Here is a 19,166-nt window from a genome sequence, read left to right as displayed (position 1 = left end):
CTTTGTGTTGACTGTGCCACATCTCTCACCTTGCCGATGTACTGGTAGTCACTGCCTGTGTACTCCTCCTGCAGGAAAAACTGGTTCCACATCCAGCCTCGCCTGACTCTCCGGAGCAGCTTCTCTCCTCTCTCTGCCTCGCTCCCCTCTCCTCGTCCCGACTCTACCCTCCGTCCACTCAGGGACAGAGCCTCCACGCACAGGCCCAGGCAGAGCCACACAACAGCCTGTAGAGTAGTCCTCATGTTTCTGACGCACAGCTCACAGACGTGTTATCTCCCAGCCCAGATTCACCTTAAATCTGGGGTCATAATCCTTCAGGGTTTGATTGACGGGTGAAAAAATCTGAGGAGAGAGAAACACGGATGAGAACATGGCTGGACTCAAACATGTCAGGTCCAGATTTCATCAGACGGAGCTCTGAGGGGGAAACTCTCGGCACCTAAACTGTTTGATGTAGGAGATAAAGGAGATGTAACTGATTGATTTGTGAACGTCTGCAGATAAGAGTTGTGATAAACAGAAAGAACCCTGCAGAAACAAACTTCTTTATTTACATTTTAAGTGATAGAAGGTTTTTTTAGAACCTCGTGATGCATCTTGACAAGAGAGCAGATAATCAAACTGGAGCACGAGCATGAAAACACTTCAGTTCTCTTTTCATCTGAGGAGAATTTAAAGAAGCACTGGAGTTATATTAGTCTCTGGTGCAATGGAAAACCAATTCTAGATTAAAATCAGCAACTAAACACAGCTTCAGTTTCCTAGCTGTTGCTCAGCTAGTTAGCACATTAGCACAGAAGCTAAAGGGACAACTGTTGCAAATTAGCACCCGCTGTAAACACTATGATACTTGTATTGGATTTCTGTTTTCAGTTTGTCCCTATCAAATAAACCATCAATAAATAAACAATGTGTTTGTACATGTAGAACTAGTACAGGAGCTTCAGACTGCTGTGGGGTCTAAGCATGGATTGTATATAAAATGGAATATGGATGGCATGATGGCGCACCAAAAGGGGGCCCAAACACATTTGGAGCGCCCCCTGCTGACAGGCCGCAGTATGGCCACCTCCTCCATGTTAATGAACGGGACGGCAGATTAACAGAATAGAGGAGGAACGGCGAGAGGAAGCCGAACACTAACAGGAGTGTCTGCTTCAAACCAATACCAGAATCAGTACTGAATTTAATCAGCAAGTTAACCCTTTGTGTTGTCTACCAGTAATCTGTTGACATCTTTACCAGCAGCAAGCGCAACCTGAGTGATTGTTTTTTAAAACTTGAAATTTGAGGGTTTTCCTAAAATGAACCCAACATTCAAACAAGTCAAACATTTCCTTTTATTTAGATGGAAGCTTTACGCCACCTGGGTACAAAGATTAGTCGTTTTCCATTATCCTTAAAGACAGTCAAAACTAAAACTGTCTCCACAGCTGCAGCGACAAGTTCAAACACTTACAAACCAACAAACATTTCTTGATGCATCGGTAACTATCGGATCAAGAAGGGAGCGCCTCCTCGTCACAGCAGCCTCTGCAGGGGGCTAAAACTGATCCCACTACACCCGAAGCTGCAGCTGTCCCAGCTGGGACAAAAGCAGGAGATGTCAGTCCTGCCCCCTAGAGGAGGACAGTAAAACCACTCCTGTGTGCTGCACATGAGACGAATACATCTCCAAAGTCAGTGCAAACACTTTCTGTCCCACATGTGCTGATCAAATGGATTTAAGCTCCATTACGGTTGTTTATGCTCCTTGTGGGTGGAGCAATGGCTAAAGAGTGGTAGAAGAAAAGTATTTTGTAGGTGAATATGTACAGTTTATGTGCAGTGAGTTCAACCTTATTATATGCTTCCTATTTTAAAGCATACTGATGCCCCAACCCCCCCCAAAAAAAGAGTAAAGGTTTTTTGTTGGCAGTGCTTTAGGATTGTATGTTCAGCTAAGTGTTCACCATCAAGTTTAAAGACCCTGAAGAACTTAAAAAATATACGTTGTTTTTTACACATTGATATAAGCGAGCTGGATCCTGTGTCTATAATCTACAAGCTGTGGTCGTCTCTCATAAACAAAGATTTATTTCTGTCGAGCAGGAAGAGGACGACTGCACTCAGCCCCTCCACCAGCGCTCAGTCATTAGCAACACACGCAGAGAGATGTTGAACAAAAGCAAAAAGAGTCGGCCTATCATATCACATTAACACAACAAAGACAGATCCATGAGAGGGCTGCAGGGACGGCGGATATACAGAGTGAGAGTAGAATGAAGATACTGTCAGGCTCCAGAAACATTCCAGATAAGAGGCTGGAAGGAGGCTTTTATTAAGGTGAGTGGTTATACTGAGAGGACTCCCTCCATCAATATGCTTTCACTGTGATGATGAAGATACACTGAACGCCTCGCCTCGTCACCTGCAGCTCCACTTTAAAATGAACAGATGTACATTTCCCCATCAATGAAATCGTTTGTGAACTTATGGACATTTCCATGTAGCCAGAAGTTAGGGGGGGCGGGGGGGTATAATGCTCAGGCCCGGAACAAAACTATCATGCCTCTTGTGAAAACATCCTATGTTTTTCTTATAATTGTCCGCGGCTCTTTAATAAACTATGCTGATCAGATTTTACATGATAAGGAAGAATGTTCCTGAAAACAGGAACAGGAAGTGGTTTCATTTGCCCAAACGTCAAACATCACAACGTATTCCTGCTCAATGATTTAAACATGGGTTTCTAAATTGTTTGTCCATCATTAAATCCATTGATACATCTCTCTCTCTCTCTCTCTGTGGATATAGTCCAGGTTCAAATGTTCAAAAATCTGGTTTGAAAATGTTCAATCTTGATCTTTTCTGACTTAATCCTTTTTTTTTGGTTCAACCAGGCAGAAAGGTTTAAGCCTTCATTACAGCACATTTTTCTCTTTCATCTTCCCTTCATCACAAAGCATTTAAATCTCAAAATTAAAGCTTATCCTGTTCCTCCTTTACACCCCCCACCCCTCCCACCCCCTCGCTCAGTCATGACTCAGCTGGATGTAAATATGACACAAACAGAAAGTAGGCCCACAGATTCATCATCTTTAATGTTGAGCTCTGGTTGGTGAAGTCTCCTTACATGCAATCAGAAAACGTCACGGTGATGTGTTAGCCCGACTCAAACTGGGCTTTTAAAAGAAATGCAAACATGTGAGTCCCACTGAAATCCTACTAAGTTGAATTTCTCAAAGTCGGACTAACACACAGATAATGCGGATGAGACAGTGATTTTTTCTTGCGTGTTTACGACTCAAATTGGACCCACATTGGACCAGGCGTTCAGTGGGTGCTCCATCGTCCACCGTGCCAGGATGTGACCTGGAGGTCCAACTGCATGGACACACAGTGTGTGGCAGAAGTCCTGTTGTCGTCTGCCTTTGGATATCACCATCAGCTTGTTGCATTTTCACCAAGAGTAAAGCGTAGAGCATGAAGGAAATGTACAGAGCTCAGCGACGTCGTCCATGTTTTCACAGTTGGACGTACAACCAGCTTGCTGCTTGTTTGCATGTTTGTGAGGTCATCCAGAAGGAGGTTAAAGGGGGCAATCCATCAATAAATGGGTTTACCCCGGTGCCTGTAAACTGATTAAAGAATAGAAGCTCGACCTCACTGTGCATGTTAACGTACTGAGCGACATACTTTGGTGGGTAGTGTTTCCTAGAAAAGATTACGCATCACAGCCTGTTTGACGACTGCTGACTAGAGCTCTTACAGCACTGTAATTATGTCCTCTAACTAACATTTCTTTGAAAGATTCAACAACAAAGATCCTTCTCTGCACGGCAAGCACATGAAGTTGCAGCGTGCAACACTGCAGGCACAATAATTACCTTGGCTTCAAACAAATGTTTACCTTAAAAAATCCGATTGACCACTGACTTGGTGGGTGTAGCCTCTGAAGAACACCAAACCCGAAATAAAAACTCTGCCTTTGTGCTCTTAAAAAACTGCACCGGATCAATAAATCTATTCGCATCCACATGGAAGGATCAGGAAGGAACGCTTACACAGCAATTACTACTCTGAAAGGAAATGTGCTTTTATCTTCCCACGCAGCGCTCTGTCAGTGTCTCACTGCTACAAGCACAAATAATGTTCTCCTTTATCTCAGCTACTTTCCATACAAATGTAACCCAGTTTATTCGGTCCAATCGGCACGCAAACACTTTGTGCACACCAGATCTCTGTCACGTTCTCAACACCTCTGGACAGTAAAGAGTGAGGAGGAAACAGTCATCATGAAGGGACCGATTAGACAGACTCATAAACACACCTCGCTCGTCGTGCACTGGCCCTGCACAGCTTCATTTAAAAGATTATCCACACATCAGTTCACCTTTTCAGCACTAGGGTGCAGCCCTGATATGCAACAGTGACTTCAAACCGTCACAGAGTGACCGTGCTGACAGCTTCAGCAGCACCACTGAGGCTCCATCAGACCACCTTATTCCTTAATATTCATTTAGTTATTGATGTGCTCGTCCTCCTCTCTCTGTCTCTCCTCTCTCACTCCCTCTCTCTATCTCTCTCTCTCTCCCTCTCTCTGTCCCCCCCCTCTCTCTCTCTCTCTCTCCCTCCCCCTCTCTCTCTCTGTCTCTCTCTGTCCCTCTCTCTGTCCCCCCCCCTCTCTCTCTCCCTCTCTCTCACTCTCCCTCTCTCTCACTCTCTCTCTCTCTCTCTCCCTCTCTCTGTCCCCCCTCTCTCTCTCTCCCTCTCTCTCACTCCCTCTCTCTCTCTCCCTCTCTCTGTCCCCCCTCTCTCTCTGTCCCCCCCTCTCTCTCTCTCCCTCTCTCTCACTCTCTCTCTCTCTCCCTCCCCCCTCTCTCTCTCTCTCTCTCTCTGCCCCCCCTCTCTCTCTCTCTCCCTCTCTCTCACTCTCTCTCTCTCTCTCCCTCCCCCTCTCTCTCTCTCTCTCTCTCGCCCTCTCTCTCTCTCTCTCTCAGCCTGTGCTGCATTAATAAGTCTATTCTTTATGAAAAGGCTTTAACAGAATCAGGTGGAGAGCTCACAGGAGACTGATTGATTCTGGCTTGACGCCTTCACTCAGGTTTTTAACGAGCCGCACCGCTCCATTATCTTGTGGAGAGAGAGGCTGGAGCCTTCCAAGTTTTCCGGTTCAAAGAGGATTTCCCCCATCGCCTCGTTACTCTGCTGTGTGTGTGTGTGTGTGTGTGTGTGTGTGTGTGTGTGTGTGTGTGTGTGTGTGTGTGTGTGTGTGTGTGTGTCTGTGTGTGTGTGTGTGTGTGTGTGTGTGTGTCTGTGTGTGTGTGTGTGTGTGTGTGTGTGTCTGTGTGTGTCTGTGTGTGTGTGTGTGTGTGTCTGTGTGTGTGTGTGTGAGAGAGTATAAAGTCACCAAATACACAGTTGAACTGGCCTCAGTCCAAGCCCTGAAGAAAGCAGCTCCAAAGTCACAGCAGATTCACTCTCACTTCTTATGAGTAACATTTTCAAATTCACATCTTTTAAATGATCATGAAATCATGAAGAGGAAAATTAGCCACCTTTCCAACAGCCAAAGTATACCAGATGTGTGTGTCTGTAGTGTGTCAAAGCAAAGCCTTGAGAACTTGTGTGAAACTTGTCGTCTCAGAACAGTTCCAGGTGTTAACCCTCAGAGCTCGAGTGCACACATCTGTACTAATGCTTATTCTGATGCCATGCTTTAAGTATTGTTTTAAAGGCTATGTGTCCCTTATATCTGTACAGTGGGAAATTTTGATGATAGCCGAGTTGTCAAGTTGTGACATTTGTGTAACGTTTCAAGGCAGCAAAAATGGAGTAAAGCTTGAGACTGTCCACAAGTGATAGCAAAAGTAGATGTACTTTTGTTCATAGGAGCTATCATTTACTTTTAGTAGTTGCACATTTTAGTGTCTGCATCTATTAGAAAAAGAAAGCAAGCAAGCACATTTTGAACTACTAAACATGCCAGGCCTGTAGATGAACATAATTCACCTGATGTGACTCGTATGGTCTTCATCATCATCAGCTGAAGCTCAAAGGAGCTCGCTGCCACTTAAAAACAACCTGACTTTAAGAGTCCATATTTGTCACTTCATTTTCAGTCACTGCGACTGCACAACTGGGAAGTACGATGTTTCCCAGGAGAATGTGAAGGCAGCATTGGATTGTAAAATATTCAGACTCAGACGTGTTTGAGTTTGTTTCCTCTGCATGCTGTTGTGTTTTAAGAGCTCCACAGGTCAGTGATGGTGACCGTCCCCTGCTGATCCACTAACTGCTTTTTGTCTGAAATGTCTGATCTACCTGAAGAAACTTGAAAAGCTTTAAACTGAAGTATATCATGGGGAATGATCATTTACTAAAGTGAAACATGTCGGCTGGATTTGTGAGCAGCTACATCAACATTTCAGATGATATCCAGAAACACGTCCCGCTCCCCGTCGGGCTCACAGAGTTTGATGAAGACACTTTTGAATACCGCACTGTGATTGGTCCGTGATCCCCAGCAGCTCTGAAACATGTCGACAGAGTGTCTCTGTACAAATATCAATGGGCCTCCTAAGAGTTGTTTAATTCTGTCGGCGGTTGATCTTGAGCTCCATCTGCTCGGAGAGCTTAACTGTACAAATGCAGCCATCACAGAGACTGAGAGTAAACAAAGCTGATGCTGCAGATAATCGTCACGCAGAGACAACAGCAGGGAATGTTTAGACGCCATCTGAGTGTCTGTCCGGGACCTTTGAATAAGGAAATATGAGTCATGTTCATCTGAATTCATGCTGCATGACCATTGACCTTTTACGTTATCGTTACAAGACGTTCTGAAGAGCTGACTCCACTGAGCTGTGCTGAGTCTTCATCAGAGATCATTCAATGTTCAGTTAAATCCTTGATGTATAAATTATTTTTTACATTTTAAGTGCTTATTTACTATGTATCAATTCTTATATTGTTTTATTTGCTTTGATAACATGCTGCTGTAACGCCACAATTTCCCAGTTTGGGATCAATGAAGTAATTCTATTCTATTCTATTCTATTCTATTCTATCATTCTGACACTTAGCGGCTGCTGCATTATTGTCCTTAATGTCTGATCATATAGTAAGGTGACTTTATCACTTAAGGGGCGGCATTAGCTCAGTCAGTACGGACCTGGGTTGGAAACTGGAGGGTCGCCGGTTCAAGTCCCAAAGTGAACCATAATATGGAGTACTGAGTACTGCCGAGGTGCCCTTGTGCAAGTCGCCAAACCCCCAACTGCTCTGGTGCGCTCCCTGCAGCCCTGCTATGACATGTCTCCACTAGTGCATGTCTACAGCTCCTGCAGCAGGCCTGTGTGTGTCTCTCAACAGAGAGGAAAACCAGAATTTCCCTCAAGGATTAATAACGTATATTTAAAAAAGAAACCTCACAGATCTCACTGATTGGACCTGAGATTAAAAACATCAACAGCTTCTCATTCTACTTGTACAGTATATAGCTATTAGATGTGTATAGCTATTAGATGTGTTTGAAAGTTGCTGGATGAATCAAAGCCTTCTCACCGTGCCTCTCGATGCACCACAGGAGAATATGCATGAAGAGTTTTGTGAGAAATCTCAGAATTCAACAAACACTGTCAGTTTTTTTTTTCTCCACCTAAGGCGACCATGCAAGCGATACATTTGTCCAATCTGGTGCAGAAAGTCTTCATGGAGACGTCTGAGTAAGAAGACAGACCTGTCAATCATAATTCTCCAGCTCACTTTAAATGACACCTGTCCAAAAACTAACGCCTAATGAGCCTTTCTTAAAGCAATGAGGCGAAAAGAAAAAACCCTGAGCTAACAGAAATATTCAGTCCTCCATTGATGATCTAGTGAGGAGCAGAAGAGGAGAAGAAGCTGAATATTCTGTGGCCCTCAACAATAGTGAGGCTGTTATAGAAGCAGAAGCAGGGTTCAATCTGCAGCTCAGGCCAGCCACATGTTTCCTCTTTACAAACACTGATAAATGTCTGTGACCTTCAGGTGACAATCACAGCTCCTCCTCCTCCTCCTCCTCCTCCTCCTCCTCTGTCGCCTCCATCTCCACATACTCCTGATGCATGACTCTGTGTGTGTCTTGTGTCCATGTGTGTGTCCATGTGTGTGTAGATGTGTGTGTATGTATGTGTTGCCACCTTGCAGACATCCGCCAAGGCCTCTGACAACTCCCAGAGGACCAATTAGAGGTGAAAAAAGGAGAATGTCAGCCACAGAGCAGCTTGTGTGTATGTGCGTATGTGTGTGTGTGTGTGTGTGTGCGTGTGTGTGTGTGTGTGTGTGTGTGTCTGTGTGTGTGTGTGTGTGTGTGTGTGTGTGTGTGTGTGACAGACAAGTACAAACCCAGCCACCCTTTCCATCAGAATAGACCAGCCATCTGAAGGCAGCCAACAGCATCCACACCGCCTGTCCACTTTTAAACTCACACACACACTCCTCCCACACACACACACACACACACACACTCATACACACACACACACACACACACACACACACACACACACACACACACACACACACACACACACACACTCATACACACACACACACACACACACACACACACACACACACACACACACACACACACACACACACACACACACACACACACACACACACACACTCATACACACACACACACACACACACACACACACACACACACACACACACACACACACACACACACACACTCACAAAGAGCCGTCAGATAGTCCGGTGCCTGGTCCTTGGGAGTGTGAAGTCTCATTATGAATAAACCATAAACGAGCTGCAGAGCTGCACCTTGACTTTGGACACTTGACGATAAGTTTTTTTCTAGGAACTTTTAGGGAAACTTTTTTTGTGATCCGTGTGACGCGACCATGAATCATTCTGTTTTATAACGGAGCACACACTGATGTCGTTCAGGGAGCCATCAGAATCGATATGTACACATCTTCCTGACCCACACAGTCAGTCAGTGAGAGATTCAGAGTCAGTCAGTAACCCAGTTTTTTTTGTCTTGTTGTATGTAAACATCAGATCTGGGTTATGATTATGAGAAACCCACAAAGCTCTCATTTCAAATAAATCTCACTGGAATGAAAACATCTCTTTTTTTTATGTCAACTTTTCTACTACTGCACCCTCCCAGCCACCGTCTCCAGTGCTCATTCAGAGTGGACCTCTAACGGGGGGGAGAGGGCGGGGGCCTCAGAAATGGGACAACACTCTTCATTTCTCTTTTTTCTGCTGTACAGTCACTCAACTAAACGCGGTTTACCAAAATATTTCTTATTTCATTTTCCTTTGTGTCAACTTTTAGCTCGTTAAAAAGGTTGCAGAGTGTTCCCCAGATTGTTTGCAAGAGCATGTGTTTCCTGTCCTGCACACTTAGCCATGCTCAATGTTACACTGCCTCAGTTTGCAAAGTATTCTGGTTATTTTTCTACCACCGATTTCTTTTTTTCTTAAACCACAGAGACAGGCCAATGTCTGTTCACCGATGAGTCTGGTTCTGCTCGAGGTTTCTACCTGGAACCTTTTCCTGCACATGATAGGTTGACAAACTAAATGTATATTTATATGAGGGATGTGCACGTTCAGTCGACTAAACTGTTAAACGTCATCACCTTCTCTAGTCGCCACCAGAACTACTAGTCGTTTAAACCAATTATTGACATTTTTGGCCTTGGACGCTGTTCAAATGTTTTGCTCAAACTGTGACGCAGCGACCTGACTAGGTGGGGCCGTAGCCATAGACTGTAAACAAGCACAGTGAACAGATAGCATCTTGTAGGAGCATCTCAGTTTAAATCTTGTAATGATCTTATGAAGGAGATAACGTTGTATGTAAACTGTGCCGGGTTAAACTGGAAAGATGTGTAAGCACATTTACCACAGACATGTCAATGTTAAAGTGCAAGGAGGACCGAAGGCTTGCAATGCTAACACGGCTAACGTTAGCCACACTCAGCAAACCAAAGTACTTTGTTTACCCGCTGTCAATGTTGACTGTTTTCTGGGAGTTTTCTTACCTTAAGACTATTCAGTCTAGTCGGCTGAGAACATATCATCTATTGGGTCTCTCTAAAAAAACATTTAATTCATCTGATATAACTTCTGTTATGATTTGGCATTATATTAATACCTATTGATTGACAACCTAACTGTTGACATGCAGTCTGAGCATGTGGATAACATTTGCCTTCATCGGTACATTATGAAGTTGCATTTAAAATCATGACTCCAAACGGGTGCAGGAGGAGATGACTGTGGACCGACCTGACGGCCTGAAAGACATACTGACTTATTAGCAAACAACAACAGAGCACTGCCCCCTGACTGTTATTATTCTGAGTCAGACTGTCTGCTCAACTTCCACAGCGTGTGCTCTTATTCATTCATGCTTTATTCATTACTCTAACTTTGTGAATTCTCCCAAATATATTCAGTGTGCTTGTGATCTGAGGGCTGTGGAGAAAGAGCCATGCGAGTCGGTGCTCCTTGCTCTGCTCCGACTTCAAACGGAACCCCGGTAGCTGCTTTCTTAGCACTGAGGCAGCACTTTCCAATCATTCTCTGACCGTACATCACATTACTAAAGTAAGGGTTCTTCTGTGGCGTTTACAGAAGCGTTTACAGGGAGCTCCTGTACTGTGTCATTGACACTTTCAGTTGATACTCTTCAGGAAACTTGAGATCTGCCTGGTTTTGCTTTGGGTCAAAACTTCCTGAATGTGCAGCTTCTCTCTCAGAGATTTTAAGCTCCCACTTAAGGAAACAATGTGGGACTGATGTTGAGTGTCAGAATCATCAACTCAGCAGAAAGCTACCTTAGATGTTGATCCACATTGAAAAGATTCACCATCAACGCAGCTCAACACGCTTTTTTTTAAACTAAAATTGGTCGACAAAACATAACTCTGTTGGGTATGTCAATTAAGTATTCAAAGTCACATGGTGCCAATTAGAGAAACCAAAGTTAGAAACAGGTTACATCCAAGCAGCAACCTCCAATGCCAAGGCTGAAGTGCAAAATCCTGCAATTCCTCAAGTGTCCACTAGAGGCTGGCTGCAGAAGCACAGGAAGTCACATACACACCCATTCGAAAAAGCCTGTTTTTACAGCAGAGATTAACATGTTTACAGCCTGGTTAAAAAAAAACAAATAGGGGGCGCTGGTGGCGCAGTGGTTGGTGCGCGCGTCCCATGTATGGAGGCTGTAGTCCTCAACGCGGGCGGCCCGGGTTCGAATCCGACCTGTGGCTCCTTTCCCGCATGTCAATCCCCACTGTCTCTCCCTGATTTCCGTCTCTGTCCACTGTCCTATCTCTCCATTAAAAGGCACAAAAGCCCAAAAATAAATCTTAAAAAAAAAAAAAAATAGGTCTGATTAGCTCATGTCTCGACTGACACACACTGGCGGATGCTTTGTAGCTGTTTGTAGGTCATCTGAAAGTAACTTTAAGACAGTATTTCCAATATGGCGACCGCCACCGATGTGCTTCAAAATTCCTCTAGGAAACTATCTTCAAGTATTCCTTCGTTTTGTTTTGTTCTAGTTTTTTAATGTTTTTTCTTTTTACTTTATTAATGTATTATTTCCTCTCTCTTCTTGTTCCTTGTCCTAGTATGCATGAGTGTGAATGAGACTCCTGGGTAGACTACGATGAAATCAGACCCCCTCCGGAGTGGGAATAGGATCCCTGAAGGGGTGGGTGGGTATGGGGTTAACTGGGATGGGTGGGAGAAGGCAGGAAGTGGGTTTACAAAAGATGACCACAGTACAATGTCAACTCTTATGCCAACTGTATGTGTTCTTATCCTCTGTGCAAACCAATAAAGAGATTTGGAAAAAAAAATCTTCTAGGAACTAGAACGATAGGTAGGAGGATTTTTATTACTCCTTTGGGAAGGTTCCCTCAGGGAAACTCAGAAACCAAAGTGTGACGCCCCTGAGACGACGTCCATGTTTATGTACAGTACATGTTTGCATCCCAAACACTGTTTGAATGGGCGCTCTTAAGCATGAAACATTATGATTAACCTTGGTTGTTTTGGTTGAGACAGCAAAGTTAAATGTTAAAATGCTTTCAGCTGATGACATTTATCGTCACATGTGAACCAGTGACCTCCAGTGAGACAGCCAAAGGGCAAATTACATCACGTTTAAGCTCCATTAGAGTGAGACTCGGCTGGACATAAAGTCAAAGCAAAAGGACCGGCAGGGAGAGGCTTCATGCTGTTTACTCATCTATTTATAGACAATATTGATGATAACATTTCTCGTCTCCACATAAATACACACAGTAACAGAATCCATGATTACAATGTTGGCACAGGTGAACAGCTTCAGTTCATTTTCTCATTTCTACCATGTTCATCATCCATGCAGACAGGCTTCACACATCTCACTTACAAAGCAGAGATGAAAAACACCAATGTATCATTACACACATGTTGTAGAATAAAAGAGACACTCAGGAGAAAACAAAGGCAGCGTGTGTCAACAGTGTGTGGTCCTATGGCTGATCCCGCATTAACACTCCTGCTGTGATCAAAACTCTCATTATCTCCACCCGCCTCTCTGATGTTTCACAACAGAGAAACACATCAGTTCTTTTCTTTAAATGAATATCAGTTTTAATAAGCCATGGAGGGCAGCACAAACGTCCTGCAGCTCAGAGCTGCACCTCTCTGGGGTTGGAGTAACGTTACTTTCTTTGTAAGAGAACAAAGAGGTTTAATAAACCAACGGGTCCATGAAACTGACAGAAACACATTTTACCGCCCACAGAGGGTCTCCTTCACACTTATTCTAACAGAGAGGAACATCACAAAGGTTTTACTGATACATACGCTTGACTTGGACCAAACCTTGCAGGGTAGCTGGTGTACTTTTAAACCTGAGCCTTTTTTAAATTCTTCTTTTACATCATTTGTGTCATGGCATCGTTGTGCTCCGAATGCCAAACGGTCATCTGTACTTGTACTGTTTTTAGTTTTTTTTTACATGGTAAATTGACTTGAGCTTATATAGCGCTTTTCAATTCTTGTGACTACTCAAAGCTCTTTAACACCGCAGGTCACACCTACACATTCACACACTGAAGGTAGAGGCTGCTGTGTAACTTATCCATTCATACACCGCCAAACAAAGCAGAAAGAGCAACTTGGGGTTAAGCGTCTTGCCCAAGGACACATGGGACATGTTGCTGAAGGAGCTGGGCATTGAACCCTCGACCTTCCAGTTGAGAGACGACTAGCTCTACCAACTGAACCACAGCCGCCCCTACATGGAGGTCTAGATGACCCGCAGGTGCAAAAAGCTTTGATTGGTTCCAGTAGATGTCGTCAGCCTGCAGCAGTGAAACAGGCTGTAATGGCTGCTAAATCGTCCTTCCAGCCCAATCAGAGTGAATCCTCTCACAAATGTTATTTCTGTCACTGAAAGACTCAGGTCTGAGCTGATTACAGAAACCATCCCGACAACTGACTGAAATGTGACTAGACGAAGACTAAATCCAGTCCAGAAAAGACCAGAAACAGCCGTTACATCGCTCTCTTCAGAGCCACCGATTTAGCAAACATGGGCGTTGATCTGTTACTTGTTTCTTCATTGATGACTTTATTTTTTTTTTGTATGGTCCGTTGGATCCAACACAATATTTCTGCAACACACAATGACTGAAAAAGAACACATTCATGTCTTAGTGGGAGCTATATCTCCCAGATCCTTCAGCCAGACAACAGAGACAGTTTGAGAAAACAGTGCCGTCTGCAGACAAAACCTTCAATTAAGAACATGCAAAGATTAACACAGCCGCCTACGCTGCACTCACCGACCATACTCAGGGTGACTCTGTGTGTTCCTCTTCTCATTGTGTCTGTCCTTTAAAATGCCAGAGAGTCACATTTGTTTACTTGAGCACAGATAAATACAAGACGGAGAAATCCTCCATGCAGAGGATGGAATCGTTTATCCAGTCAAAGAAGAAATGTTCCGTATAATCGACGAGAATAACACAAAGACTCAATGAATATAAATGACCAGTAGATTATTTATCGAGCTGGCCTTTGGCTCTCTGTGCGCTCAGATGCTTTAAAGATACGACGATTGCCTCGTTGATGTTTGAATACTAAAAAGAAACGGGACAGTTCTCTCTTGACTTTCAGTAACAGTCAATAGATGTTTATTTTCCCTCGATAACTTTTCATCCGATACCTGCTGTGTCATTTAAATGAACTTTTTCCTGCATATGAGACACCGTCTCTGCAAGACAAATGAAGCAACAGTGGTTGTCTCTGTGGTGCATCCAACCTGCTGCAGGCTGCCCGAGAAAGAACCTGCAGGCGAGAAACACAAGTGAACCTTTTTGATTTGATTTCTGATGTAGGTGATTGTGAAGTGTGAGGGAGTTTTTTTTTCTTTACTCAGATGTTCCCCAAAAAAAGATCGATACGTAAAGTCCCAGAGAATGTAAGAGGCGCTGGACTGATCTCTTGCATTTCAATGTACAAACCAAAACTCATACATAGATAGACGTTTAGATGATGTTCGGTCACTTCTCCTATGTTGACTGTTAAACATCAGAAATGCACAGAGCACAGCTGTTTCCACTCATGCACTCCCTCAGATATTCAGACAGGCAGCTGCACCTCACAGCAACAACGCATGCAGTAGCTCTCCACAGTGTGTGTGTGAGTCCATAAAGAGTGACCTACATGTATGGTATTTAGTTCAGACAATACACAGTAAACAAACATTCATATTAATAACTGCAAAGAGTCATGCAGGTTTAATCTAAAGCTCTGGTGCGGCACAGTGAGGACTTTACCCAGCAGGCTTTTAGTGGGACACGGCGGTTCACAGGGAGCACAACAGGACGTGTACATCGGGGGGTCATGTAATCCCTGTCCCCTATGCTTGACCCCAACACACACACACACACATACACTCATCCGGTGACCCGCTCCCAGCAATTACAGAGTCCCAACTAGTCTAATCCCACCCCCCACACACACGCACGCACGCACATGCACGCACGCACGCACGCACACACACACACACACACACACACACACAAGGACTGCAACTTGAGCTGCTTTATTCTGCACAAAGGGGGGATAATAGTCGTTGAAATGTGGGTTTGTTTCTGTTGGAGTTTTAGAGTTGGAGTTGAAAACGCGCTTGTTTTGCTTCTGTTTGAACTTTCAGACTCCTCATAAGTATACATTTCTGTGTGTGTGTGTGTGTGTGTGTGTGTGTGTGAGCACTCATGATAGCTGCTCTGCATATCCACAACAATTAGTGATGGATATTGTTGTTGGTACCAGATGGTACTTTGGGATTTGTGATGTTATGTAAGCATAGAGAGGGCTTGGGGAGCGGGTAGGCGAGGTCTGGGTGAGGAGAAGGGGGAGGGGGGGGTTGTCAGCAGGACCGAGGGAGATGAGAGACCTGACACATCACAAGCAGCCTTTTTATCACACACCAGCAGACCTTAAACACAGCAGGAGGCCCATTGGAAACCAGTGACCTGAAATCCTGCGAGCTGACGTCACAGAGTGGGGGACAGGAAGGAGCTTGTCTGCTTTCCCACTAAAGCTGAGACTGATCATATTTTTCACTGCCAGAAAGTCAAAATGGAGATATGGAGTCTGAAATGCATCAGAATCAGCCATGTTTCACTTTGATGGGCTGTTGAATTCAATCTTCTCCTTAGCTTCTTCAAACGTCTGAGACTTGCAGAGAAACGTCCTCTTCCTCAGAGTCTTCTCATCGTCAGTCTACATCCAGATAACACAACGTATGTCTATAACGTCCGACATTCTCCAGTGTCCCGTAGCCTCTGAAAAGAAGCCTTTGACCCAGCTTCAGGTCATAAACTCTCGTTTGGGTTTTTAGTGTACAAACAGATTCAGGAGATTTTTTTAAATCCTCTGACATGTCATGCTTCTATTACAAGATTTTTGTGAAGATGAAGACATACATCAGTGTGTGTGTGTGTGTGTGTGTGTGTGTGTGTGTGTGTGTGTGTGTGTGTGTGTGTGTGTGTGTGTGTGTGGGGGGGGGGGGGTTGGTAAGGCTTATCTACAGGGGAGAGATGTGTGGCTTTGGGGGAGCAGTGCCAGAGTTAATCGGCACAGGTGATATCTGTTGGCTGATTGCGCTCCTCCTCTTTCTCTGCAATAGCATGCTGGACCTCCACACACACACACACACACACACACACACACACACACACACACACACACACACACACACACACACGGAGGAGCATGGTGAGTGTGTGCACGTGTGTGTGTGTGTGTGTGTGTGCAGCATTAAAGGGACTGAACACCAAGTTGCTGCAGCTGTGTGCATGTGTCGTGCTGAAACAGCGTGAGTCCACTGTTACAATGAGTACAGAATGGGGGGGCACCAAAAAGCGAGCTCAGTTTTCCCCGGCTTTCTTTGAGTAATCAGCTTCAACAAAGCTTGACGCTTCAGTTCAAAAACTCTCGTATCACAAAGCTGGTTATGAACTGACTTTGTGAACTCTGGCGGGCGGTGTGAGTGTCACATAAAAGAATTAAAAAAATAATTTATTTTAGCTCACTGCTGAAGTTCTGAACGTCTGATTTAAAGATGTGGGGACACGGCTGGACACAGTAAAAACTTGTCAGGCTTTACACCAACAAAAGAACAAAAGAACAAACAAACGTTGTTGTTAGGAAGAACACAAAGACATGAAGTAACAATGCTGCAGTAAATCTCTGTGCTGAAGTCTGCACTGTCACTGTGTGTGTGTTCCAGCATTGTGTTTTCACTGTGTTTGAGTGTGTATGTTTATGGAGCGTTGTAGTGTTGCTCTGTTTGCACTGCTTTCATTCACGAGGACATTTTATCATGAGAACTGTGTTTTATGACCCCCGTAGAGCCGGGAAACAGCAGAACACACACACACACACACACACACACACATAATGCTTTTTGTCACTCTCCCGTGGAATGTAGCAGACCATTACTATGCAAATTAGCAAACATCTGCTCTGTAAAAACTGACCTGTGTGTCTGTGTGCGTGTGGAGCGCTCATATGGACGTGTTCTCTACCCGTTCACTCACTGCACACTGCGGGGAGAGTGTTGGTGTCAGTGGCAGTATTGTTCAGGTTTAGGTGAGGAGTGCAGAAGGCGGGGGGGGGGTTTATATCCTGTGTTCAATGCATGACCATAGACTGTCTGCACATGAATGCTACGATTTCCAAGCACATCATTTAACGGCTGCATTATGTTTCCTGTTCTCCAGTATGTTCCTCTCCACTCTTTAGTTCAGATTCTGTTGAACTACACGTAGCACTGATGTAGCAATGATCTAGATATTTTCAGGAGTGCAGATGTAAAAACAGGTGAAGAAGTATGAAACAGGAAATGTGGAGGTGAGAACTCACAGACAGGGTGAGGCCGGGTTAACACAACATCTGAGTTCAAATGAACATCTAAGACGTCTCCAGTGATTCACTTGATGATCCTGATCTCAGATTGTTTCTATACGTTCAGCTCTCTCCGTCTCACTGTGAGGATCAATGTTCCCTCTTTTCTTAATCTCCTCTTCAAAGGAAGAGTCCTGTCAGAGACACTTTGGGAGTCTGGTGAGAAAACTCTGCTTGTTCCAGAAACCTCCATCAAATATTCATGTCCAGGCGGCTCGGGCTTCAAGGCCTCTCGTTTCTGTGTCACATCCAGAAGTGACCGATATGAAGCTCTCTGGTGAGCGTTCAGCCTCAGACCAGAGCGAGACGAACACAGAGGAAGGAGAAAGTCCCAGCTCACAAACTGACCTGCATCAACAACTTCAACAACAGCACCGACCTCTTAGACTCTCTGTCTGACTCTGTCACTGCGTCCGCCATCTTTGATTTCCACAGCATGCTTTTTATAAAATATCTCTCCTCTTGAGTATCTGTGTATTTGTTGTGTATGGTTTTGAATTGTCAGGGTGAAATCCTTCATGACACATCTCGTCATGTTTCCGTCATGTTTGTATTGAACTGATAATTAAAATCGACTCGCTGGCCGCACGTCTGACCCCGAGTAAGACATGTGCTGTGTCTGCTGATAAGAAAAACCCCTCTGATCATTCTCACTCTGCAGGACGGAGCCGCAGCAGCTGATGGCACATTTTTGATCTCAGTGTAAGAAGCTGCTGGTCCAAAGTGTACCCCACCTCTCACCCCAGTGCATGCTGGGATAGCCTGTAGCCTCCTGTGACCCTGAGCACAACCAGTGGGGATTAAAAAAAAGGAGGACTGAAGATCAGAGAGAGAGAGAGAGAGCGGTGCACAGGCAGGGCAGTGGGTGGTGTCTAAAAGAGGAGACCACTACACTGAGTGTTATCTAAGAAGAGAGGCGTATATACTGTGTATGTTCTGTGCAGCGAGCTGAGAGCGCTCGGCTTCATGCGTCTGCCTTCAGGGATTAAAGACTTGTTATGAACTCAACCAGACCCCCAGTCCTCATATCAAAAAGTTACTTAAAGCACGGAGAAAAGTGACGTCTGCACACATCACAAAGATTTGTCTTCATTAAACACAAAGATATAATTACAGGCTTTAAAAAGGATATCATCATTTTCAGTATTTTCAGTCAGTCCTCCAGAGCTGCGGATCATTCTTCAAATGCTTCCTGTCCCTCACATCTGTTCCACCATGCGGCTTTATAACTCTGCTTTAGCTGTTTGAGTTTTTTAATTTCCAGAACAATTTAAACAGGACCATGCAAACTGTTATCTCCTGCTGCTACCTGCTCTATTCTCTTGTCAGTGTGACTTAATGACGGCTTTAACGAGCGTCAGACACGATCAAATGAAGGATGGGACTCTTTTGTTTTCTGCAGCTCGTCCCACAAAGGCCGTGGGGTTTCATGGTTTTATTAGAGATCAAACAACGATCTTTTTGCATTTGTCTTTTCTTGTGCTAATAAATCAAATAAAGGAAAACAGTGAAGATCAAAAAAACGGCGCCGGAGAAACTGTTTGGAAGCAGACCGACCACGACTCAGTAACAAAGAGACGTCTTTGAAATGCAGCCTGTTTAATGTTCTCAGCAGTTTGTCTGATCCTCTGTGATTGAAACAAATGGAACAAAAGGAACACAATTAAAGA

General features: G+C 44.4%; 1 protein-coding gene across 1 annotated transcript in view; it reads right to left on the bottom strand.

Annotated features, from left to right (window-relative positions):
• Nucleotides 1-19,166, bottom strand: part of cdh6 (cadherin 6) — an 86,031-nt gene that overhangs the window by 57,893 nt on the left and 8,972 nt on the right. Inside the window, exon 2 of the mRNA XM_061043781.1 lies at nucleotides 30-345. Coding sequence (XP_060899764.1) covers nucleotides 30-245 — 216 coding nt within the window. The 5' untranslated portion in view covers nucleotides 246-345. The remainder of the gene's footprint in view (nucleotides 1-29; nucleotides 346-19,166) is intronic.

This window comes from Labrus mixtus, chromosome 8, assembly GCF_963584025.1.
Source record: "Labrus mixtus chromosome 8, fLabMix1.1, whole genome shotgun sequence".
Lineage (NCBI taxonomy): Eukaryota > Metazoa > Chordata > Actinopteri > Labriformes > Labridae > Labrus > Labrus mixtus.
Note: the sequence above shows the minus strand (reverse complement) of the source record. Positions and strands in the feature narration are given on the sequence as shown.